At 42.1% G+C, this 25327-nt stretch overlaps 1 protein-coding gene across 2 annotated transcripts in view; it reads left to right on the top strand.

Annotated features, from left to right (window-relative positions):
• The window catches only part of fbxl17 (F-box and leucine-rich repeat protein 17), a 216586-nt gene that overhangs the window by 97893 nt on the left and 93366 nt on the right, over positions 1–25327 (top strand). The window contains exon 9 of one of the 2 annotated variants that reach the window (XM_085786477.1): positions 11605–11719. The exons of the other annotated variant lie outside the window; for it this stretch is intronic. Coding sequence (XP_085642603.1) covers positions 11605–11611 — 7 coding nt within the window. The 3' untranslated portion in view covers positions 11612–11719. Of the gene's footprint in view, positions 1–11604; positions 11720–25327 lie in introns of those variants that run through there. 2 annotated transcript variants of the gene reach the window in all.

The following is a 25327-nucleotide window of genomic DNA, read 5'->3' on the forward strand; positions in this document are numbered from 1 at the left end:
CCTGTGGGCTGATGTTTTTTAATATTAATTCCACGCTAAAGGTTAGATTCCTGTTTTCCCCTCACAGTTAATGTGTGGGCTTATTTTTATGTTTATTTGTTTCATTCATTTCACAACATGCTTTTCTGACTTGTTTTTGCCGTGATGAATCGATTCCAGTCAATCTGTCTGAAGGGGAAGGGCATTTTTCTTTCTTTGTAAACACAGTTATTCATTTCTTTTAATGTGATAATTATTCAGTGTTTAATACAGGCATTCAGAGCTGCATATTTACTGTTTGACTTTCCCCAAAAACAGACAAAAATAAACAGCACGCGTCTGTCTGTGCATATGCACAGATCGCCCGCACCGTGGGGGGCATCTCACTATGCATATTTGTATGCTTGCCCATGAATGGGTGGTTAAGGACATATGGCCTCAAAGCTCTGTATTTGACTTTCACCCATGGAGCCTTGCTGATATATCCCGTCCAAGTGGTCACTTAGCCGCTGGATGTTGGGGTCATGCGTGACAGTGATTAGAGACACTCAAAATCAGCGCGACGACGGAGCTAGTAGGTAAATCAATCAGACAGAGAAGTTCTCATGAAGCGCTCCGTCGGTCACGAACCAAAGGAGCGGACTGTGGCTGGTGACACTTCCTTCGTGGAAAAAGCGTGGCCATCAGTGCTGAAGGGAGCAGAAGTCTTTCACCTTACTCTCAAAAAAAAGCTTCAAATTACCGTCAAAGCTGTGAATTCCTTCCTTTCAAGACACGGCATACCTATCTCAATGTCCATTTTACAACAGACATTAATTGTCCTGCCAGCAAGCGCTCTGTTAAATTGGGCCGAAAATGGTGCATATGAAAGGCAGTGATGTCGAAGTGAGTCAGACAGAGTTATGCACAAGTGGAAAGTTCAGACTGTAGTTCTTTCTTGGAGTGAGAGAAGCGAGTGGCTGTGCTGGCGGATACTTTCGTGGTCAGGATTTCTGTGCACAAGTTGAGGTTTTTGTTTGTGAGCGTGTTTGGCTTACAGGTGGTACGCAGCAGGGGCTGTGGCTTATTATGGTTATCCATACTGTGGGGTCAGAAAGTTGCCAGTATAATCTAAATGGTAAAGAGACCATGGGGCTCGACTGCCCTTGTTTCACCATGCTGGAGACCTGGCATTTGGCCTCTGTTTGAGGACCAAAGCTGTAATTTTCTCTGTCTTCCTCTGTTCTCTGTGGCTTTTGGGAGACTGGGTCAGATGAATAAAACAAAAGCCATATTCAAAATTATTCTTTTATATGCTCATCCTTTTATGCCTTATTTCTTTATCATCAAATGAGCACATGTCCTCATGCCCTTGTTCCATCCCACCAGCACTTTCTATAATATCGCTCTGTTCCCTGTTTCTGCGTTGCTGCGCCGCTTTATTGATACCATCCTCTCCCTTCTTTCCTTCCTTCCCTCACTTCCCTTCTTCCTTCCCTTCTTCTCGCTGCCGCGCTCTGAATATCTCCCTCCATCTCTCCCCTCATCCCTGTTTCCCTCCCTGCAGCGTTCCCCCATTCCCTCTGCGTTGCACTCATTTGTGTGATCGCCCTCTTCTTACCCACAGCACATCCGCTGCCCCGCAAATGAGAGCAGGGAGAGCGGCAGTGCAAAGGGGAGTGCATGATGCAGGGCCCAAGGAGCAGGGTTTAATGAAGCCAGCCTAAATGAATTTACTGCTTTCCATTGAGCTGCTCTGTCCCATGTGGCGGACTAGCACCTCAGCCATTGTGTAGGAGCCCCCCCCTCTGTTCTGCTACCTGTTTGTCTGACACCTCTGTAATTAGCCACCACTATTGAGGGGAGTAATTGCGTATTAGAGCCATGTTCTGTTAGGGGAGCCTCAAAAGTGAACATTTTTATGCAAATGTACAGAATCAGGCCTAGATTAAGAAAATTACCTAGGGTTTTGAGCACTGGAGAAATAGAGGAAGGCCATTTTCTACCAAAGAGGAAGAAAGGAAATTGTGGGTATCGCAGCAAATGGATAGAGGGGACTGTGTGTCTGCTCAGATTTGTTTAGTGGGATATTTGTGTGCGCATTAGTCTCCAGAGATTAACGTTTCTGCTGCGTGGCTGATTTACTATTTCAAATTGGTGTTTTAAACAGTGCTCTGTGATGAGACTTGAATTACAAAGTAAATTGGAGTTATTAACTGCTATGGTTGCTCACCTGGTTTGTATTGGAAGCTCCTGGGGACATATACTGTGCTGATTGTTATTCCTCCTCTTTGTTTTGTTATGCATGTGCATGTGTGTGTATGTGCTTACCCCCCCAGGAAGTCTGCAAATGCCAGGTGCTTGCTTGCAACTTCTCGGGTTAGAAACAGATCTGCAGACGGAGAAAGCTGGATTGCTTTTGCACCATCTATTCGTAACCCCATTAATAATTAAATTCATCCTATGTTCTAAGCAACTGCTTGCTAGTTTCAAAGTGAGTTGTTGACTTCGGTGGCAACATTCGAACTTGAGAAAGGTTGTAGGTTGTTGAGACTTTTATACTTAAAACCTGTCAATGGTGGGAGACTTGAGTTACTGTAGCATCTCAAGCTTAAAATAATAGTTTAAGGAAGAAACTGCACATGTAGGCATTGCTGTATATAATTTGAACACACACACACTGAGAAATGTGTGTCAGAGTTAGATTTATTGTTCAGTTTAAAATCAGCGTGAGGTGTTGGTGTTGGTGCTAAGCTGAACTGAAGGTCATTTAGTCTATCAGCATAATGATTTGTACTTTGAGGCATGTGTTGTTTTAGGGAAATTTAATTTCTTCCCACTATTGATTATAAACAACATCTTGGTGTCAGGTCAGATGTCTTTGTAAAAACTACTTTTACAGGGATGCAGTAATCTCCATTTATTACTTTAAGCTCATGAAGAGCTTTAGACTTGACATTGCACCATAATGCGATATGACAGGGACATACCAGTGCATCCTGCATTTATGTGGAGCGTAGGGATGGGCATTTGAAGAAATCTTTTTGATCTATCATCGGGAAAATTAACGATCAATTATCGATTAATTGTTAATATTAATATTCATATTAATATTTTAAAACAGAATGCGTGCGGCTATGGCGTGTGCCAGTAATCCAGGGCAGTCCCCGTGAAGGAAGAAGGTCAGACAACAACGTACACGGACGTCTGTGTGCTTGTGCTTCACTTAAAAAAAAAAAAAAAAAAGGACCGTTGCGCTGCCTGGCTCACCTGCAGCTGAGCTGTCAGAGCAGCTCTGCTGTCCCTCTCTCTTCAGCCTCGTGTTTGGCTGCACTTGTATGAAAGAAATCGCAAGCACTTTCAAAATGTGAAAGCGTGTGTTTTATTGTTATTTCTGTAGCCAACACACGGCGGAGTAGCGCTCTGATCACAGGAGCACAGAAAAGAGAAACTAACTTTGCAGGATATTTACCTTAAGTTTCATTTTAACCCTAGTTAAACAGCTTCGGACTGATGTTAGATAAATGACTTGTAGCTTGTAATTTACAGAGAGAGTGGAGGCTCCTTCCACACTGCTGCTTAAAGCAGAAGAAAGCGATCCGGTCGTTTTGGCTAATGCTGCGTTCCAGGCAGGCTTTTGAAACCGTAAATTACAGCTTCAAGTCACAACTTACGACTTTGTAGCGTTCCAGGCAACCCACTCGTGTTTTTCCGACCTGTTTTACCTGTGAAAGTCACTATAACGGCCACTCGTAACTTCCGACCCGTGAACTCGTACCAGATCGAACTGGTACGACTTCACGGGTCGGAAAAACATGAGTTGCGGGCTGCCTTGAACGCACCATAACAGTCCTCGTCCCTACGTCACCACATTCACGGCATCCCTTGGCTGCACACACAGCCCTGCATGCCGTTCTCTCTCCTCATTGGATAAAAACTGTAGGATACGAGAAATGTTTTCTCCTCGGCTCAGAGCAGAGCAGAGTGACTGACAGACCCGTGTTTCGGTCCAAACACTCTATGTAAGTGATTGCTGTCGGAAGATATAACTATTTAAGACTTATATTAACACAAAAATATCGCTTACTTCTGCTTTAAAACCAAACCTGCATGATCAGAGCGGGCGGAGCCGCGGGATCACAGCTCTTGTCTCTGTTGCACCGAGTCCGCGACACAAGCGCCCCGTCATATTTAATGAATGATTTCACTCTTAAACCATGTAATAATAATAATAACATATAATAATAATACAGAGTTTATTTTATTAAATAAAACCGGGGTTTATTTCTCCATAACAACATTGCCCTCTACATGATCCCTTATAATAAATCGATAAAAAATTTATGTGATCGATAAAATTCTTAACGATCAATAATCGATCATCAATTAATCATGCCCATCCCTAGTGGAGCGTATGCAAATCGGCATGTATTATTATCAATACTCAACACATGACCTCATCAGTTCTGTAGACACAGGTTCATGACATGCATCCACTTAAACTCATCTCCCACCTCCATCAGTCACCACTAACTTGCCCAGGCCCAGTGACATATGGCCTGTCTGTTTTGATCAGGACTTCAACTTCTGAACCTCAAATTTAATGTTCAGCTGGTGCAGAACGGTGCATAAACACTCTCCAGACACCCCCACGAACTTTGGAAAGTCTGTCTTCTTGGTGGAAACTTTAGCTCAGAAACCCCCTTGTCTGTCATTGAGTACATTAACAAGGCCTGAAGTGAATTGTGTCTACTGTGTAGTATGTGGTTTGTGTGATCTGTGTGTGCCTGAATGCACTCTGTCTCTGACAATGCGTGATTATGAATGCATTTATTTTCTTGTTTTATTCAGTCTGTGGGTTTAACATGTGCTTTTTGCTTTTGGACTCATTCACATCATTTGTGTTTCTTACTTGATCTGCTCCTGGTGAGTTCAAAGGTGTCAGTTTCAAGACAAGGTACAGAGGGAGGTTAAATGCCTTGTCTAAAAACTTGAAAGCTTGTAACTTGGCCTTTAGGCAGAATGACACTGTTTAAACACCCACAAATCAGTATGATGTGATGTGCTGAAATTAATATTCTGCAGTCACTGGTTGTAGCTGAAGTTTCAGGTGTTGATGTTAAAGTTCACATTAGACAAATCATGAGCGATCTTTGAAGTTTAAACGTTTGCTTTGTTGGGCCTGAAAAGGGTTCGGACTTATCTGATGCTCAGCTCTTATAGTGTCCTAAAGCCGCTATGTTCTTTTGCCGTCTGAGGTCCGCTTCCATTACCTACTAAGCCTTTGTCAGATTGCAGGGCTGTGAAGCCGTCCCCTATCACCACCGGTAACAGTGGTTTCCAAGTCCCAGTCTATTCAGCTCACGCCGCCACCCTTCAGAGACTGGTAATGACTATTTACTCAGGCTTATACATTCTCGCCCCCTGACTTACATTTTTTATTCTGTTTTCTTCTCTTGCGCCATTCCGCGTTCATTTACCAGATCCTTATTTTCTTTCCTCTCTCTCCCTCCTTCTCCTATTCTCTGTCGTCATCTTTTCTTTCGTCAAAGCAATCACTATTTAAAGTCTCCTCTGCTCCAAGGTCCTGTCAGATCCCCAAGAAGCCAAACACTATTAAAAGAGGCGTCTAGAGCTTAGCAAGTATATGTATGTGGGTGTGTGCATGTATATGTATCCTTACTGTGAAGGCTTGACTATCTGGTAATATGTGTAAGTATCCAAGTTGGTGTAGAGGGTGTCTCCCTTTTTCATCCTCAGATTCTTCAATAAGAGCGTGAACTCTGGTGGGAAATCTTTTGGCAGCAGATTCAGAAGATTACGGAAATTCGTCCATGTGGGAGGCAGTTAAAAGGTGGTTATTGTAGGAGGGTGGGGTGGAGGCTTGGGGGGGTGAGAGGACTTGGAGGAGCTTGCCAGAAATGTGAATAGTGTGGCAATGATGACCTTGTGGTGTGAGGTTTTGTGTCCCTGGCCTGCTTTGTTTAGCCAAATGGGAAAACAGTTTTCTGTAACACACACACACACACACACACACACACACACACACACACACACACACACACACACACACACACCATGCCCGTAAGTGGAAATGCTCGCTCTCTCTCTCTCTGTGACACTTGCTCATGCGCACACACTTCACTTAAGATGAAATCAAACCTGCTCAATCTTCCTTTCAGAGAAACAAATTCTTAGTTGTGGCACTAAAACTCTGTTTCCTTAAACAGCCGATAAAGTAAAGTTATTTGGCTTTCCATGATCTGTACATTTCTTGATTACTTCCCCAATGAACCTTTAAAACAATTAAATTAATAGTAAGACTTGCAAAAAGGGTTAGGGTTAGAGCCCCTAGAGCCCATGATGGTGCTCTCTCTCTTTAATGCCTGCTTTTGTCCCTTCAACATTAAAAACCTCAAAGATATCGAGTCTCACACTGGAAAAACAGGAACCATTAAATATTTGGCAGTCTTGAAAATGAGCTATAAAATGATGATAAGACCACATGTCTATATTTGGTATTGATTGACAAGCTGATTAATGAACTAATCTCTACAGTATTTTCTTCTCTTTGGCTCATTGCATTCTGTTGTATGCAGATCTCATTAGTAATGATGGTTTTCTTTTTATTACTTTACTGGCAGAAACACCTCCCTTTATTTTTTTACCAGTTATTTGAACCAGTATGCCAGTGTAATGCCGTCCAAGTAAAGATCCTTTGCATGATTTAGTCCCAATGAGTTAGAATTTAATTTCTCATTCACATACAGTAGCCTACTATGTTTTATTTTGGACTTTACTGTGCAGTGCTCCTGACCTGACTGGGCCAGGTGTCTATTTCAAGAGAGAGCGAGACAGAGAGAGAGAGAGAGAGACCTGTTTCATTAGGAGATTGAGGGAGCTGTAATGTGATGGCTGGTTGAGATGGCTACTTAAATGTGATAGGCCATTAGCTATTCATCCCTACTGCACTATTAATGCAAGGTATGGAAAATGCAATCATGCAAATCACTCTTCGATCACAGCTTTTCATAGAGGAATAAATGCTGACGGCGTGGAGGGGAGGGAGTGTTAAGAATGAGGTGGGAAGAAGGGGAGAGAGATAGAGGGAGAGGGAGAGAGTGTGTCTGTGTGAGATACACAATTTTCTGCTATTCCTCCCCTTTCCACTCATATCTGTCTTTGTGTGCACTTGTTGAGCAGCGTGCTGTCGGTCTAATTCAAAGACGTGCGGGTGACATGTCGTGGCACCGGGAGAGAGACATGACAGTGGAGCCTGTTAAGTGCCTTGTCTCACTCTGATCTCTGCCTCTCATCTTAAATCTTCAGTTACATTACCATAAATTAGTTTTGGTATTTATCATAGCAACAGAGCAGTGCATATTGTATATCAAAATGACTCCAGTGTTTGATAACCCCCTTTAAAAGCAATATCATTAAAGGCTCATCAAATCATTTCTGAGCCTTTAAAGAGCCTTTTATTACGCTTAGAAGTAGATGGCAGCATCTCAGAAGAGAGGGGAAGTTAGGGAGGAGGTAGAACTACTTTAAGATTTGTTCTGTGTCTTTGGCTCAGTTTGAATGCAGAGAAACGTACAGAGAAAACCCTGAATCAAAAAACAAAAAGATGCTTATGATCTTATAATAATCAAAGTTCTCCTTTCTTATAGTATAGTGCACTCACCTCTTAATTAAACATCAAGAATGTGGTTGGTACAACATCTAAACCTTTGACTCTCAAGATCATTGATGAAGACAATATAGGATAAAATAATATCAAAAAAATCACAATTTTAGGTTAGAGTTTATTGGTAGTTATGCTGTTTTAAAGTCTAAAATGGAGAATTGATTTGTCTATATATAATATAAAACCATGTCCCTGATATCTATGTCTTGTAAACAGAATACTTCCTCAAATCTGCCTTAAATCTTGCTCAGTTTGTTCATCAGTCCACTTATTCGTCAATACGCCGGGTGAGACGTGGCTCTCCTTGGATAGTCACTTTGAGCAATTGAACCTGACAGTGAATTTCCCAAAAATACTTTTACAGCCTCTCATGAAAAAAATAGTTCATCTGGCCTCAAATTTGTTGATTAGCATATTCAGCTAGGATAGGCTGTTGCTTTACACTTTGAATTAATAAGCCACTAACTGTATCACATTTCACGAGAGGGAGAGCGAGAGAGGGAGATGGCGAGGCAGAGAGATGGATGCCTTTTTTGCCACCTTGTGAAATATGTAATACATCTTCATTTTAACGGGTGTTGTAAATGTCAGGGTACAGATCTTCTCTTAATGAAAAGATCACCCAGTGTCCAAACTTTGACAAATGTATCTGGTTTGAGCTGAAAACCGCTCGAGTCGTCTCTCCCAGTTCCAACACTTTGGATGAGTGTTAACAAACTCAAGCTGTTGCCTCCTCCTGTGCAATTCTCGAGTTGATCAGTTTCAAGATTAAATCCGGCTGCATCATCTGTTGTCACCGCTGACTCACTGTCTTGTGTGGTCACCGGCGAAAATGTTGGGTGGTGAATTAACCTCAGTCGGTAACCTCCGAAAACATGGACACAAAACTTGTTCAGTTAATCCACAATTAAATCACTTAATCCAACGTTAAATCAGCTTCAGAACAAGACCAAGGCCCGAGAGATTCAGCCGAGCTCCGAGCATGAATAAACCTCTTCCACGGAATTACAAATATCAAGCTCAGATGTGTCTCTATTTCCATTCACTGTACATTTTCTTATGATCCTAAAAAAATGTGTAGCTGCCGCACAGCAGGACCGGTTCTCACGGCTGCAGTCAACATCCCGTCTGCACCAGAATCTGAAATTTGACAGATGTTGCTTCACAGTTTGATTCTGCATCCCGCTGTGATAACCCTGAAGTTAGGAAACCGTGCATTTTTACAATGAGTCAAGGTGCTTCATTAATTTAGTTGGATGTGTGGCGCTTTTCCGTTTTTTTTTTTTTTTTTAATTCTGTAACATAAAAAAACCTGGCAAAGTTCTGAAATTTGCAAATCATTTCATCAACACAGAGTTGCTGTTGATTTGCATAATTGTATGTGTTTAACTAATTGCCTGTAACATGTTTACATGAACACATTTTCACAGTTCAAATTCATGTAAATTACTTAAGAAAGATAAATAAATAAATATATGTTCATTAATCTTGGAAATTGATAGATGTTTAAAAAAAAAAAAAGAAAGTCACTCCGTGTTTAAAAAACTTAACTTTGCAAAGGAATGAGCTCATGGTGTGGTGTGTTCACAGCCTAGAGCTGGACGTGTGGGCTGCTTCAAAGCTATATCCAGCACGCTGGACTGTGATTGCAGAAAAGGTTAGTTTGGGTTTGAGGATCTGAAATGTGTTAGATAGTGCTGGCTGCTGTCAATTTGCTTTCAAACCCGCCAGCGAAACTTCTCCTCCTGCTCTTCTTCCCACGGTTTTATGCAAACTTACAACAATGTCACTGACATCAATTTACCCCTAAAAGCTGTACCACATGGAGCCATTACTGAGCGTATGCTATCACTCCACGTCCTCAGGGGAAGAGAGAGTGAGGCGAAAATGAAGAATCAGCATATAGCTGTAGCTTTGTTTTCCCCCCTATTTTACAGCACACAGGTGCAGTGGTTTTGTCCTTATGTGCAACAAGAGCAATTTAAAATGTATTATAATGATATTTTCTTCTATGCTCCAAAGGATAAGAACTCTGTCTATACTCTGCATAGTCTTTTCATCTCTTGCTTTTTCCTTATATACTTTTCATAATGTATCTTCATAACATCCTGGCCCTCCATAGCTGGGGAAATTAACAGGATGTGAATAATAAATGAGCACTTAATTGATCAGGCCTCTGCCCAGGACAGATTGTATAGCTGCGCCCTTGATATTAATACTTTGAGTCAACAAAATCAATACGTTCAACTATGAAAAACCAACGGATTGAGAAATTGTGTTTTCACTGTATTGATCCGCCCTTGTGTTTGTTTGTTTTTTTACCTTGTAATTTTAGGAAAATTTAAGCTGTTACTTCAACCATTTTTACGCTTAACTGGAGCAAAACAGATCAGTGTCCATTTAATGGCTGTAAAATAGCTAAACAGATATATAATTATCTTATTATCAAAGGCAAAGCAAGAACAGTTTTTTTTCTACTTAGTTTTCTACTTTTTTTTTTGCCTTTTATTGCATAACGATGGTTAAGATTCAAACAAGAGACATGGTAGAGAGAGAGAAAGAGAGAGGGTTTTAACATGCAATAAAGGTCTCTGGCTAATTTTATGGAAAGAAACTGGGATGAACCGATTCATTCATTATTAGTTTGACATTTTTTTCAAGTAGCTTTGCCAGTGTTAAGCACCAGTATGGCTACAGAGAGGAAGCAGGGAATTCCAAATAGGAATGGTTGATTATGGCAACATCCAGAGTTCGAGGGCACAGAAGGACTCCAGCATCGATGTGCTGTTGTTGTTGGTTTGCTGGTTTACTTTGTTGTGGCAGCGGGCCTGTTTTTTTTTTTTCTTCAATACGGAGTGTTTTACTGTTTCTTTTCTCTTTTCTTTTCTTTTTTTTTTTTTTTGCCTAAAAGCAATTCTGTATTACAGCTGCTTTCAACCATGTTCATCTATCAAAGAAAGAAAGAGAGACGGTGGGAAGCAAAGGGAGGGAAACAGAGAGCGAGAGGGGGAGAGGACGGAGAGAACGGACAAATGTAGTGACTGCTAATGGCTTTATTGGAATGATACCAGTTATTAATTATTTGGCCCCCCTCTTAAAAAAGACAGAATGAAAAAGAAAGGTTGAGTTAAGGGAGGAAAGCGGCCACAATCATCAACATGCTGTCTCGGCTAATGGCTGGAAGTCAGCTTTTACTGATCACTGGATGGCTCTCTCCTAATTGATGGGATGTGTGTACGTGTGAGTGCGTCGCTTGTGTGTGTTTACTCGGCAGTTTGTGTGTGCGTGTTGATGCATGAATGTGAATGTCTGTTGGCCTTCCAGTGAGCATGTGCATTTGTCCATCAGTGACCTGTGTGTGTGTGTGTGTGTGTGCTGTAAATCTAATCACTGTTAGTGTGAGGTAATGTGAGTGGAAGGATAATATTGTCCATGTCACCAGTCTTTTCCCAGGCACGTCAGTAGATGTGTCCTTGTCCTTTTCTCTTCTTAACTTGATCTGTCCCTCAGTTCTTGCTCTTTCTACAGGCCAAGTGTCTTTTCTTTCTCAATCAAACAAGTTTTGACAGACAGTCAGAAATAATGGTAATGCAGAATTCATCTTTCTCTCCCAGAAATTTCATTTGCAGGCCCGCATTTTGGGCCTTTAAAGTTTTTGTTGGAAGATGAGAATCCACTGGTTTTTCCTACCTTTGCTTCACAGTGCAACTTTGAGTCCATACTAGCACCTGCCAATGCACATAATAAGAGAGCAGATGTCATCCCTGCTAACTGATTTTATCATCTGAAAATGAACACCACCAGTCGCAGAAACCCTGTCATTGTAATTCATAGCAGGCATTCCTCTCCATGTGTTGAATATGCTTTACGACCCATGTGCAATGCCAAACCGCTGTGAAGTGGTAAAAGTGTGTGTGTGTGTGTGTGTGTGTGTGTGTGTGTGTGGTGATTGGGCCCAGGGTGTAGATCTGATGGAGCCAAAGGGATGATTACACTGAAAAGGTCAGATTTGTCTCCAGTTCGTGCAATTAACACAGCAGGGAAAGACAGACGGAGACACTGGATATGTAATGCAGATACAGAATGGAAGACGGAGAGACACAAAAGGGCGAGAGAGATTGAGAAGAAGAGGAGAGATGGCGAAAGCATGAAAAAGATGGAAAAGGAAGAGAAAAAAGAGAGATGTCAATGTTACTCCTGCCTGACATGATCAAATTGTTATTGTATCATTTTATCCACATGTATTCTGTTTTTTTGTTTGCAGCATTTCCAGAGGTTCTGTGAGCAGAACCTTTGACGTTCCTCTGTGCAAGTGAGGCATGTGGGCCTGTTTTTCTGAGGAAATGACTGTTACTGTTTGCTCAGACAACACAAAAATAAGACATAAAGGTCATTTAGTAAAACTATGTGTCAACAGAAATACAGTGAACATGTCCACAGAATTTTAGGCAATTTGACATAATGGAAGCAAATAAATGGAGAAGAGGTGTGGACCCAATATTGAACCCTGGAGAACCCCGTGAATGACCCTGGCAAGGTTTAAAAAGGACAGTTGCCAGTTATATGTGAGTCCATATAAGCTTTGGTCTAAACTTGAGTCCAAGTCAAGATGCCTTAATTTATCATGAGTGTTTGTTGAGTCATTTGATATTGTTTTGCAAGGCCTTGGAGAATTACTGAACCACAAAAAGATGCTGATCTGCAGCCAATAGGATCAAAGTCACTGGTCTGGATCTACTGAATAAGTCAGCGCTCAGACACAGTTGTGTTTATTTGATTGTGAGATCTCATGAGTTACATATTTGTATGTGCAGTGTATCTGCATTGGCATTAATATGAATCTCTTTATTTTCTTGTGTTAGTGTGAGTGCTGAGTATCTGTCAGAACATGTGAGTATATGACTTGTGTTGTGTGCACATGTTTTGTGAGATTTTCAAAGTGTTTTTGAAGTTATTGTTCAATTCAAACGACATGTGTTTGTATCCAGAAACACAGCCTGTAAAAATTGTCGACAGACTGTGCTTCTAATGACGGCCCTTGGCTTGTGTTTTTAATCATGTATGAGAACAGAAAAATGTTATTTTGTATTTTTGCACCTCTTCAGTGGATTGTGACAGATTGCGTTCGGAGTGACACCACTCCACTGAAGATTACAATAGTTGTGACAGGTGCTGTGTTTGGAGTCGAGATACTGATGCCACAGTGACTGAGGCAAGAATAAATTGAACTAGATGGAAGAGAGTGCCGAACTTCAAACCAACAAGTTGCACTTCAAAAGCTCCCTCTTCAAAATCCTCTGCACAAAAGTCACTATTCACTTTGTGTTCATCCTTTGCATGAAGAATGTCGGAATTGGTTTCCTTTTGTGAAGGATTGTTCTTGACTGGAAGGTTAGAATGCCGTTTAATATCAGTTTTTACAAGGTTTTTGCTTTTGGTCTCTCTGCCTTGTAGTACAACTTATGAAAGGTTAAAACTAAAAGAAAAACAAAAGAACCTGAAGGTCAACAAGTTAAACTTTCAATCCAACTAGTTTTGGATAGATGGACTGGTTGCATTTAAAACTTAATAGAAAGTGAGATGTCATGGTGAATTAAGGCCTTGGGTCTTACTGCAAGTCCTTTGTTGCATATCATTACCAGGAGAGACTCGTTGAATTTGCACATTTTTAATCAGTATAAGATAGTGTCGGATACATTTGGATTGCTTTGGTGGGCTGGGGTGAGGCAATGAAAGATTCACTAACCACCAAGTCACCAACAAAACATCAAACAAACCCTACATCACCTGCAGTTCCAATGCACAACTTGGGTAAACTAAAGTGAATCATTACTCCGTTCAGGTACCCACAGTGTTTTATAGCGAAGGCAGGCCGGCTCGCCAGCAACAAGACCACCCCCGCAAACATCATAAAAATGATTACACTTATGATAAATAAAATGAAATAAAACCTTCACCATCCGGGTAAAATGTTGAGGTGCTATTTCACACAGCCTTCTCTTATATTCTTAATGGGTGTGTGTATTTAGGTTTTAATCTACTGGATGATTTGATCATGAGGTGAGATGCTTTTGGATCTGAGTATATCACCTCGCTTTAACTGGATCCTGGGGAAGACCTGAATTTGCATTCATTATTTTATCCCTTTGCTCTGTAGTCCTCAAATATGATTCAGTTGTTGTATTTCTAATTGTTGGGAATGATAATGACACGGTAACAGCAGCAGTGTGTGTATAACAACTAACTGGAAGCTTGGACTAGTTTGTGGAGCATTTTTTGCAGGTGTCTGTCTAATTGTTACTCCACATAGTCTTTGTCTGGTGAAATATTTAGGTGTGTTGCTGCTTGTAGGTCTGGACAGGTAGCGCCGTGCTGCACAGCTGAGGGATTTGTGTTGTCTCCCTACTCTATCCTGACAGCGACTACCTCATTATTTTACACCAGTTCTTCTGGGAGCGTGCTACACTTCCTTCTCGCGCACACGTGCACCCACACACACACACACACACACACACACGTATGCACACATGCACACACTGGCATAGAGCTTTATACCACTTGACCTTGGTTGCTATGACAGCCGCAGTAAAGGCTGGGCTTAGGTGTCAGTGTGTCTCTTTGACAAGTCCCGCAGGCGCACCAACCCCGGCCCACCCGTGTTCTTCGCTTGTGTGTATGTGTGTGATGATGATTAATACCTTTGTTTTGAAAGCCAACTGAGAGTTGTTGTGTGTTTGCATCTGTGTTAGCGTGCGTGTTTGCCTCTCCGTGTGTGCATGTGCTTGCCTCACCGTGGTGATAGGAGGTTGTGTGTGTGTTTTTTTTTTGCCTGTTTGTGTGCTTCAGTAGTTTCTATGCCTCGTACCTTCTTAGCTGTCACCGGCATGATTTGCTGTTTATAGTTTTGACATCTTGCACCTTGCCCCTGTTGTTCATCAACCTCTTACCATGCTTGTGAGAAGTTTTTGATTTAGTCTGGTCTCATTGGCGGCTCTGCCTCGTCTATTTCCCGTCTCTGCTGCAGCCGGGCAGCGCAGGTCACATCGGTCGTTAACATGTTCTGGTTTTAAAATGTTTTGAAAAGCAGAGAGGTGGTGGCTCCGTCTGCACTAAAGCAGCAATTAGGGTGACATCCTGAACCTCCTCTAATTAGTTGTTTATATCTCAACCTTTCACTGTACTGTACCTGTAGGAGGTTCTCATTAATATGTTCCTATGAATTAGTCATCATGATGGCACATTTATGTTACTTCGCAGAGTAAAATAATGTTATACATTGAGATAGCTCAGGACTTAATTTGGTTTTCTCCTAATGTGTCAACAAACAAGTGAAATACAGACAGTGTCCACGTGTCAGACTCAGTTTTAGGAGGCAGCAACGTCTGACTTTGTTGTCAGGACTTACATAAAATACAATTTGAATGGAAGCAGACTATTATTGTCTCATTATTATGCATATTCTTGTTGGAGTTGACTTCAGCCTTTTCTGTTCAGTATTAAGCCACAAACTGAGGTTCTCCTTGCAGTGTGAGTCACTGAACACAGCATACACCTACACATAAAACACTGACGACTGGAAAATTCAGTTAAAGCGTCTCTGACGAATAGTATGTTTATTGCTTTGAACTCATTTTTGAGAAACAACTTCTTCTCTACATATCTACACAATAAATGTTTGGCTCTTGCTCTGTTTTAACGTTATAACACAAACTGTTGCAATCAAATTTTGAATCACCGGATTTGATATAAACTTCAAATTAGGGAAATTTCTATAATTGTGTTTATGTACAGCAACAAGGAAAGGAAAGGATTACAAATAGACAGTCAGGCTGGGAGGCTGGAAAAATGCATTGACACATCACATGCACCTTACCCTTGAATATTTATACATTTTCCAGTTCGTATGAACATTAAAATCAACCTCTCTCTCTTTCTTTTCCATGTGGCTGCTGATGTTGCTGCTTCAAATCCAGGTAAGAAATACATTAATTCCCTTTTCACTCCCTACACTCATTATTCTTTTTCTCTCTCAAACCTGTGCTTACTTAAGCTTTGATCTTGCAGGTATTTTCTGGCACTATGCACAGCATTTTGAAACATTTTAGCTCCGCTAAGGAAAGAATAACTCAGTCCACTTTCTCCACCGCTTTCTCTTCACATCCCTTTCTTCCTTTCCTCTCTTTTAACGTGCTCCTTTCTCTCTGGCCCTGGTCTGATAGGGTTCATATTTTATACCTCACTTATGTTTGTTGGCTCCACATGAAGAACAGGTTTAATAGCTTTTGGACGCCACCCACTCTTCTCCCCCAGCTTTGGCTTAATATCGCCTCCTCTTATTTCTCTCACTCTACCTCTTTCTCCCATTCTTTCTGTGCTTTCATCCTCTTTTATTCATTTTTTTATGACTGTTGTGCGTAGAAACAGCAAGACAGACAGAGAAATAAATGTTTCCTTTCCCTGGACTCTGTTGGCTTAGTCAAATGTAGTGAGGTCATACACTGCTGTAGTCAGGTGTGATGCTGCTCCTGTTGGCATTTTAGCGACCACAATCGTTCATCTAAAGTGGAGATCGCAAGATGGCTTCTATTGCTGCCCCTGTTAAGCTTGTGTGCCTGTATTTGTTTACATTTGTCTGTGTGTGTGTGACTATATGCATACATGTTTTTTCTGGCAGCCAGTATTGGTGCGTGGTGGAGTAGTGCGCTGGCACTGATGAGGTCCAGTTACCCAGAGTGCACTACACCTTAGGAGGTAATACGATTAGGGGGGCAGGGACAGGGGATTTGTTCAAAGAGCATAGAGAGGAACATCAAACACAAAAAAAGGGATGGGATTATCAAAAGATGAAAGCGAAAAAAGAGCCCATATCCCTGTCTATCTTTTAGCCAGCTCCTCTGGGAGTAAAGAGCAGGAGAGACGTTGATGCAGACGCTAGACGTAAAGGTCTATGTCTTTCAGTCTCTCTATCTTTCTCTCTCCCGCTCACGAGTGCCTCGGTGACAGGATCCAGGGAAGCTCCCAGGGAATCCCCATCAAAACTGAGTGTAATCCCACGTCATGAAGTGTCATCCCATAAATTATGCATAAATTCACCACTCGGAGCAAGTGACGTGAAGCCTAAGTATCACTCAAAATGCAATGCAGCGCACAGGAAATCCCCTTTGATTTGCCCTTTTTTTATTTTTATGTGCGGACTGGTCCTATAAACAGAGACATTTTACTGTAGCTTTGATAACACTGAGCTGTTTTTTTGTTTTTTGCAGCAGGAAGACAAGTGACGCACTAACTCTGTTACACACAGCCTTGCAGTAACACCTCGGGCTGCCTCGGTTCACCGTGTTGTCACACTTCCCTTACTCATTCACACAAAGTGACCCCACCGCGGCTAAAATGGCATCAGGAGTTGATTTACTCCAAGAGCCAAGTGCTGATGGATCAAATGGAATCTAATGATGTGAGGACTTGGTTTGGTTTGAAAAGTGCATTTTAAAGGTTAGAGAAAGGATTGTCCACCTCATCTGCTTCCTGAAAGATCTTGCTCTACAGTACTTGCCTGCCTTTTCTTGTCTTTTCTTCTCCCCCTCTCCCTTTCTCCCTCTCTGCATGTTGTATCCGTGGCGGACAGATTAGCAGTGTTGATAACAGGCTTCCGGTGTGAGTGTCTGGATAATTGTTAAAACTCCAGCAGGTAGCTCTCAGAGCAGCTTTGTATACTTTGTCTATTCTCCCTGACACATTAGACGTTCTCGCTACAACATCCTGACATATGATGACAAATAATAAAGTGACATTTTGCTGTATTTTTTATTTATTTTTTTTAAATCTTAATGCTCAGTCTGGATAATGAGGATGTTTATTTGCAGTGCTGCATCCCCTATTAAAGTGCAGTATATGTGGAAATGATTAAACAAACTAATAATAACGGCTGAATCTCAGGGTCTTAGAGCTGATCTGGGCATCGGCAAACTCTTCACAGGCGAACTGTGAGAAACACGAGAATTCATCACCCATTATTATGAAGTCGATCATGATAGTCATGGCCACAGAGGCAAAATCTGCTCCAGGTAACAAAGTGCAGAAAAATGCTAAAAATCCAGAAAGTGCAGAACGGAGCATCCGCACATCCTCGACCAGTTATTTTTCAGAATAAATTAAAGACTCTTGATAGGATATTTTGCACCTCTCCTGCACATGAACGATCAGCCAGGTCTGCCCTTCATTTTGCATTTAGACACATTTTTGCCCTGTGTGTTATGCAGTTCCCGGTGGAACAGCAACAGTCAATTGAGGTGGCAGTTTTTCGACAGATATTAGCTGGTGCTACAGTGTACTTCTGGATTGTGGAGCATGCCTGTGTCTGTCTATGCTTGGGCTCACAGTCAGAGTCGCTTCAGATTACCTCCTGTTGCCTCTCTTTGTCTCTGTGTTCATGTGACAAGCACAGGTCGAGCACGAAGTTGAAGCATATTCAACTCACACGGATGCGTAATATCTATAATTTGCCCGGAGGGGATGGCTCTAAAGTTTTCTCCACATTCAGCCGGAAACACACCTCTTGTCTGTCTCTCACGTGCTTTGTGTGTGCACATTTCTTGCCTTTGAGTTGACCCTCTCCTGCTGTTGCAATCTGATGATTTTTTTTTTTTTTTTTTTTCAAATTGGAGAGGAAAAAAGACGCAGTGGGTGAGAGCTAATGTTCTCTGTGATGTGTGTTTGCTCTCAGTTCACATTCCAACCATAACAATTTGAATCATCAGTTAAAAGGCCGCTTTGGTGTGTGTTTCCAAAAAAGATTTTGTGTGTTTTACCCAGAAATGCGGCGAGGAGGAGAAGCTCAACTTGTAAAACTCGGTGACTCCACCATCAGCATGGGAAAGTATGTGCGGTCTGGGCTAGTGCTGCTGCTCTATGCTGTTTGTCTGTGTTGTGTGTGTGCACTTAACTGTGTATCTGGTGTATCCTCCTCCCCCCTCTGCTAAAGTGTGTATGTGTGTGTGTTTTCACATTTCTGCATTTGTACATCTTTTGGGCCCTACCTTCATGAGGTTAGAGTACGATGGTTTCTCACGCTGGTCAGAGGACGCTCGTAAAAACGGCGAATGAGAGGTTGATGTCATTCACCCAACTGCAGCTGGGCTATTTGTGACTCCATCAACGAAAAGGACGGATAGACGAACTCGGTTTTCGGTTTTACAGAAAAGTCATACGGATCATCTAGCTGAGGACAGATGCGTTGACCTGTATTAGTGCTCACACAGACCTGCCTCTTTTTTTTTTCTCTGTGTGCTCTAATGTGCCCCCTTTCCTCCCGAGTTAGGCCAAAGGAAACATCTCAGCAGCTATTAAAGCGAGTTTGGGCTCTTTATGAGTGGCTGTAATGTTTTTAGTGAGCTGTTATTACACAGTGTTCAGTTTCAGTTGCTCCACTGATGTATCCTCTAAAAACCTGCACCGCACCGGGCTTATTGATGTGGCTTCACTCCTAGCAGCATGAAACAAGCAAACTCAATCTTTCCTCCCTCTCGTCCTCCTCCACTGGCTCTTTTCCCCACTCAGTCCATATCTCTTCCCTTGTCTCCACGCACTTCCTCGCTCTTTTTTCATTATTTCTGTCCATAGAATCTCCTTAATTTGTTCATCCAGCCCTCCTTTCCAACTTCACCCTGACACTTCTTGCTGCTGTCACATCCTGCAGCTAGAAATCTTAGTTTTGGTATGTTAGATATATGTGTGTGTCTGGCTGCATACGGAATCAGCATTATTCCTCACTATCAGTATCTCAAGGGGCATATGATGGTATGGAAATTTGCTCAGCACAACCCCCTAATAGTTCTGCAATGATCGTACTGTGTGGCAGCTCTGGGAAAGACCGGTGGAGTGAAGTGGAGGTAGATGGGAGAGACAGGAGAGAAAGAGAGAGAAGAATGTGGAAAACTGCATGACAAATGGCATAATGCTTAGCATTTAGATGCAAAGGGAGATCCATAATTCATGTTGCTAATGAAAGCTAGGAGGTAGCCAGGGAGTGTGGAGGGGACCATGCTGATCAGATGGGAGGTAATAGCATTACCATACAGATAGAGTTAATGTGCTTCCCATGCCACACCCTCCTCTCCCCTCCTCTCCTCTCCTCTCCTCTCCTCTCCTCTCCTCTCCTCTCCTCTCCTCTCCTCTCCTCTCCTCTCCTCTCCTCTCCTCTCCTCTCCTCTCCTCTCCTCTCTGTGGTGCCAGCAGCTCCTATTCCAGTACGCCCACAGGCCCAGTTTGCCTTGGCCTCTCACCACAGAATATAGACTGAATGATTTGCTCCTACTCTGTTAAAAAGAGCTGATATTGGCAGCAAAGTTTGTTGAACGAACTCATTCCATCCACAGGAGACTGGAAACACGCGTGTTTGTGTGTGTGTGTGTGTTCACACGTGTGCCAGTGTGTGTGCCAGTGTGCGGAGTAGCAGGTGTGTATTTGTCACTCTGCCTGTGTCCTCGTGTTAAAGTATGTACATGTGTGTTCCTGTGGTCAGCAACTGGGACAGGCATGGGGCCCCAGCAGGTAACTGGGCCCGGGCCTCTGTGAGTCATTTGGCTTTGGAGACAGATTTGTGGCTGCAGGCCCTTCCATGGCTGTGTCAGAAGCTTGGCCAAAGTTGGTTCTCGCTGCAGAAAAGGACCTGAGAGACTGGATTCCTTTTTTTTTCTAAGATTATTTTTTGCTGTGCTGGGGAACATAGTGGTTAGAGGTTGGAAAGACAGCAGACAGAGAGGACGACGATGGCCGAGAGACCTGGATTCTAACTCACAACGACCATGACGGAGAAAGGAGAGGGCACTCTCTAGCACTTGTGCTCTGTCTCTGAACGTAATAGTGTCATTCACAGCGCTGTTTGTGTAAACCGCTGGTACACAAACTATGCTATCTTCAAAGCAAAGTTCAAAAGGCTACTGAGGGAAGGGTCTGCGCTCTGCTGTTCCACAGATAAGGCCGGCCTTTTTGAGTTCTCATTGGCAAAGTGTCACAAGAAAAAAGTAATTTTCAGAGAAGGGGATATTGCAGGTGTTCAGACCCTGATCTGAGTGTTAAGTAGAAAGACCTGGCCAACACTTACAACTTGGCCCTTTTCGCCAGATGCACTCACAAACAGAGCTCAGAACAGTGAGGAAAGTGTTGCCCAAGGGCACATCAGCCGGCAGAGAAGAAATTTGAAGATGCTGTTATCATATCTTTTGATGGAGTCACAGAGGGCTAAAGGGTCTGTAGTTGGATAAGCTGCCCTCTCTCGCCTTTTGTCTGTTCAAGACACTGAGACTTCAAACTTCAAACTGGCTGCATTTCAAAGGCTCCGTTCAGACAGTCACTCCATCAGTCTGTCAGTCAGTCTGTCAGTTAGTCCATCACTTAGTCAATATAATGATTCTCTGTGGCCCTCTGAGGTCCTTATGCCCATTGGTTATCTCTCCAGGCTTTCTCATACATTCATTTATGAGCACAACCTGCTCCTTTTTATTTTATTTTTGGGGGGGGGGGGGTGGAGTAGGGTCTGATTGGATTGTCAGAGAGCTCCGTTTTCTTCTATAACAGTTTATCTCATCTCCACCTTTGACTTGTGCTTTTGCCCCTGGTCCACTGAGGTAAAAGTTGGATGCTCCCTCAGCTTGCTTGTACAGTATATCTTTCTAAGGGACAGGGAGGTTATAAATGTTATGGGTATGAGTACTTGTGCACACTTGGGACCTTCTTTGCATATACATGTTGTATACATATGGACATGCATGTGTTGTGAGGACCCCATGGCCTATTTCTCAAGAGCCAATCTAAGTAATGAAAGGATGTGAGAAGGGGATAGGGAGTGCGTTGGTTGGAGGCAGAGGGAGAGAAGGAAGGAGCACTGGGTACAAATTATAATACAAATCATATCAAGTCAATCATAAAAGCAGTCAAGATTTACTAGTTTCATTTCACTTTCCGAGATTCTTCAGTTTAATAGGGCAGCTGGGAGAAGAGAGAGAGCAGGATTGCATGGGCGAAATGGGAAGTGCGCGCATGCACGCATGTGTGTTTGCGTGTGTGCACGTCGTCTATGAATAACCCTCCACAAGCCATCTCAACCACTGGCTCACAGCCCCCTAGCTGAAGATAGAACAGTAATGTATTACAGGCATCTATTATTGAAGAAGCTGAGCTTGTAGGAAGGCTACCAAACCCCTGTCCAACTGTAAACACTGTGAATGAAAAAGAAAAAACACCTTTCCAGATACCTGCCTTGTGGAGAACTTCAAAATTAAACCAACACCACGGTCATTTATTTGTCTCGTAAGCCTTTATATTCAATATCCTACCAGTATGCACTTTTAATGAGTTTTTTTTAGGTAGGTTTACTTGCTTGTGTAAGCCGGTTTAAAAACAGACACACACTTACAGTAGGTTTATCAGCCATGGGCAGTGCAAGACTTCAATGGCAAGACTTTGGGCAAATTTTAGACAGAATAATCTCATCTCAAAGTCCTTTTACTAGAAGTTATGGAGGTTTTCATCCATCACATGGTCTTCCTCATCAGGTGAAGTTTGTTTAACTTCACTTAAGTTCTTATAAAATGGAAATGAATTCTGAACATCCTCAGTTTATGATTGGGCAGACACCAACCTCAGAAGAAGACCGTATGATACAGTTGAAAGCTCCAGAACAAACTGGGCCTTGTCATAAGATTCAACTGTTCTTTTCTTCACTGTGTAGTCTTAATTTTAATTCTTCACAATGTAGTCTAATTTTTGTACGGTGCATCCAAATTGAATGAAATACAATTTTTTTTGGTGTTTCTTGAAAGCAAACAAAACCATTCCATAGCTGCAGAGAACAATGAAATGGTTGATGGTATTACAGTAAGCTCAGAGAATTTTGTGCAAAGGGAAACAAAAACATCCTGGATTCTAGTGTGCTCAAGTAAAACTGGTGTTGCCTGTTTGGAAACACCAGAGACAGAAGGTTCTTAGTTGTTTAGTCTGGCTTTCACAACCAAGACAGACTAAGGTAGCGAGGGCATTGTTTTTTCTTTGACTCTGAATTCTTAACTCAACTTTAGAGGAATGTTTTTCTCTCTTTTGGTGGTTGGGGTGTTTGCTTGGCTATTCTTAAAAACAACACTAAAACCAGAAAACCAAATGCCTTAGTTTGAGTTTAATAAGGGAGTTAACTTTATAACAAACCTTCAAAAACCTGGCATGTTTTGTTCGAAGCAGAGTTACCTTCCATTTCAGTGTAACAGTCTTATGTGTGCTCTCATTGCATTAACCAGCGGAACAGATTCAAAAGAACCAATCTGTCTGTGCAGCAGAGTATGTATTTTTGTGTTTACCCATGGGGGGAGTTGTCTATTTTCCTGTCTGTCTATCGCTCTTGATCACCGTGTGGTAAGTCTGCATATGTATACACGAAGGCGTGCCGGGGGTGTTTGGACATTGAGATGTCCATTGTTAAGCTGTCACAACTGACTGAGTTGGCAGAGATGGACATCAGTCTGTGTGACAGCCAACGATCAACTGTCATACCTCTCCACAGACATCCCTACTCTATCATAGTGCCATAGAGCGAAGAAGTCAGAGAGACCGGACTGAAAGGAGTGTGAGTGTGATGGAGAGGAAAGAGGGGTGGAGAAGTGGGAAGGTAAAAGTAGGTTGGCATGAGCAAATGATGTATGAGGAACAATGTAAAATACAGACATCAATGTTTGAAGCGCTGAACTGCCCGAAACAGTAACACTACTGTCTGTGCATAGACTTATACTACAGTATAGTGTTGCTTAGCCTGCAGGGTAGTTCAGTTTAGTTTAGTTTACATGTGTTAAATTTAGTTTAGTTTAGTTTGTTAGTTGCTTTTTTAAAAATAATAATTGTTTGATTAATTAAACAATTTCCTAAATGTATGAAATCCAAATAACAACTGAGATAAAAATCTGACAGACATGTCCAGGAACTTTTGGCAGTGGCAGATTTTACTGAGTGCCATTTTAGTTTAATACAAGGGATCAGTCTGTTATTGTGCTCATTAATGACCGTTTGAGAAATTGACCAGAGTCAGAGTTTAACATTTGGTACTGTATTAATAATGATCTTCTTATATAAATAGCTCCAACGCCACTTAGCTTCCTTCTACATTCATGAAAAAGAGCGACAGATAATTGACCCCAAGTGGTGATGACACTGAATTTTTAGTTGTTGTTGTAAGGGAGCTTACTGGCGGAACAACACTTACTGTAAGTCAGTGTTGTCTATTTTAAGTTGATTGCAGCCACTACAGCGACCTCTGTGCCAACTGAAAATGTCTTGAGGTGTACAGATACAGATGGATCCCCACTCTTTACTGATTGATACGAACAAGATAAAATGCTACATTGATGCCCTGCTGCTATGATATGATATGACAAACACACAACTGATCATTACATTGAAAGGTTCTGGTGGTTGCTGTCTCTCTGACATCAGGAATAGGGTGATATTTATCCAGGTCTGCCAGTGAATGGCTGATGTTTCTATCCTTTGTTACACATCCATTGGTTTGTTTTGTGCTTTGGTGAGCTCCATCCTCTTCCTCGATCATTAACTGCATATGATCAAACACACCATCCTCCTTGTGCTTGGCACCTGTTTTCATCTCTTTTGAGCCGAAGGATGATGAAACCACATTCGTATACTTGCACTGATTCCTCAGCAACCTGCTGTTTCAGCCCTGGGGGGTTATCAATTATCCTTCTCACTGTATTTTTTTTTCACTCCCCAAACATGGGGCATGTAGAGGCGGAGTGTGTGATTGAAGGCTAATAAGAGCCTACAGGTGTAGGAATATCCTGTACTGAGTAATTTTACCCACCAAATAACAGTTGGACTCCAGCCAGAGATGAGCTGCAGAATTCAAACAGTTGGTAGATGAGCATACAAGACACAGCTCACCTTCGCTGAACTGAAACCAGTCGTGTATGGATGGATTTAAATACGGAGTTAGTTTCATGCTTTTCATATATATAACGGGAGTAGCATAACAAGGAGCCCCTTGGGATGTCCATTTAGTTTCCTTAGTTTGTGTGAGTCTGTGCAATTTGCACCTTTGTATGAATCTGGGTCGGACTGATTCATCCTATCTTTGTGAAGTCTCTTATACTCATAAGCACCACAGTATCTCTTTGTCCGCAGCTCCGGAGCAGATATGTTCGTCATTTTGCTTTTAAATGTGCAAGGTTTGTGTTTTTGTGCGAATGTGAAGGGCCGGCTCGTAACGAGGTTGAAGACCTCGAGCAGCCTCTCGGTTCGTTTATCTTTGCTTCAGCTACCTCCCTCCAAAGGGTTCATGTCGAGGGTGCAAGTTTCAGACTTCAGTTTTTTCCCATTCTCTTCAGGAAATAAACAGCTGAGTACTGTGATATTTGGCCAGTGGTCTTTAATGCTCGTTCAGCTCACGTATGTCAAGATTATTTCCTTTTCAACCTTTTTTTGATGTTTCAATAAAAGCAGTTTGTCTTGGCTCCATCAAAAAGTGTCAGCGGTGGACCCTTGGCTTTCAAACTAAAGCTCTTTTTCCCCAAGGTAACCTTATTGCTTTGTTGTCAGTGTGTTGCCTTCCATTTTAAAGAGATGGGCTTTCCAACTGTTCCTGGTGTGAGGCCCCATATTGAAGATGGGAAGTTTTTCCACTGACAT

This window comes from Trachurus japonicus, chromosome 9 (assembly GCF_045865225.1).
Source record: "Trachurus japonicus isolate A0001 chromosome 9, Traja_1.0".
Taxonomy (NCBI): Eukaryota; Metazoa; Chordata; class Actinopteri; order Carangiformes; family Carangidae; genus Trachurus; species Trachurus japonicus.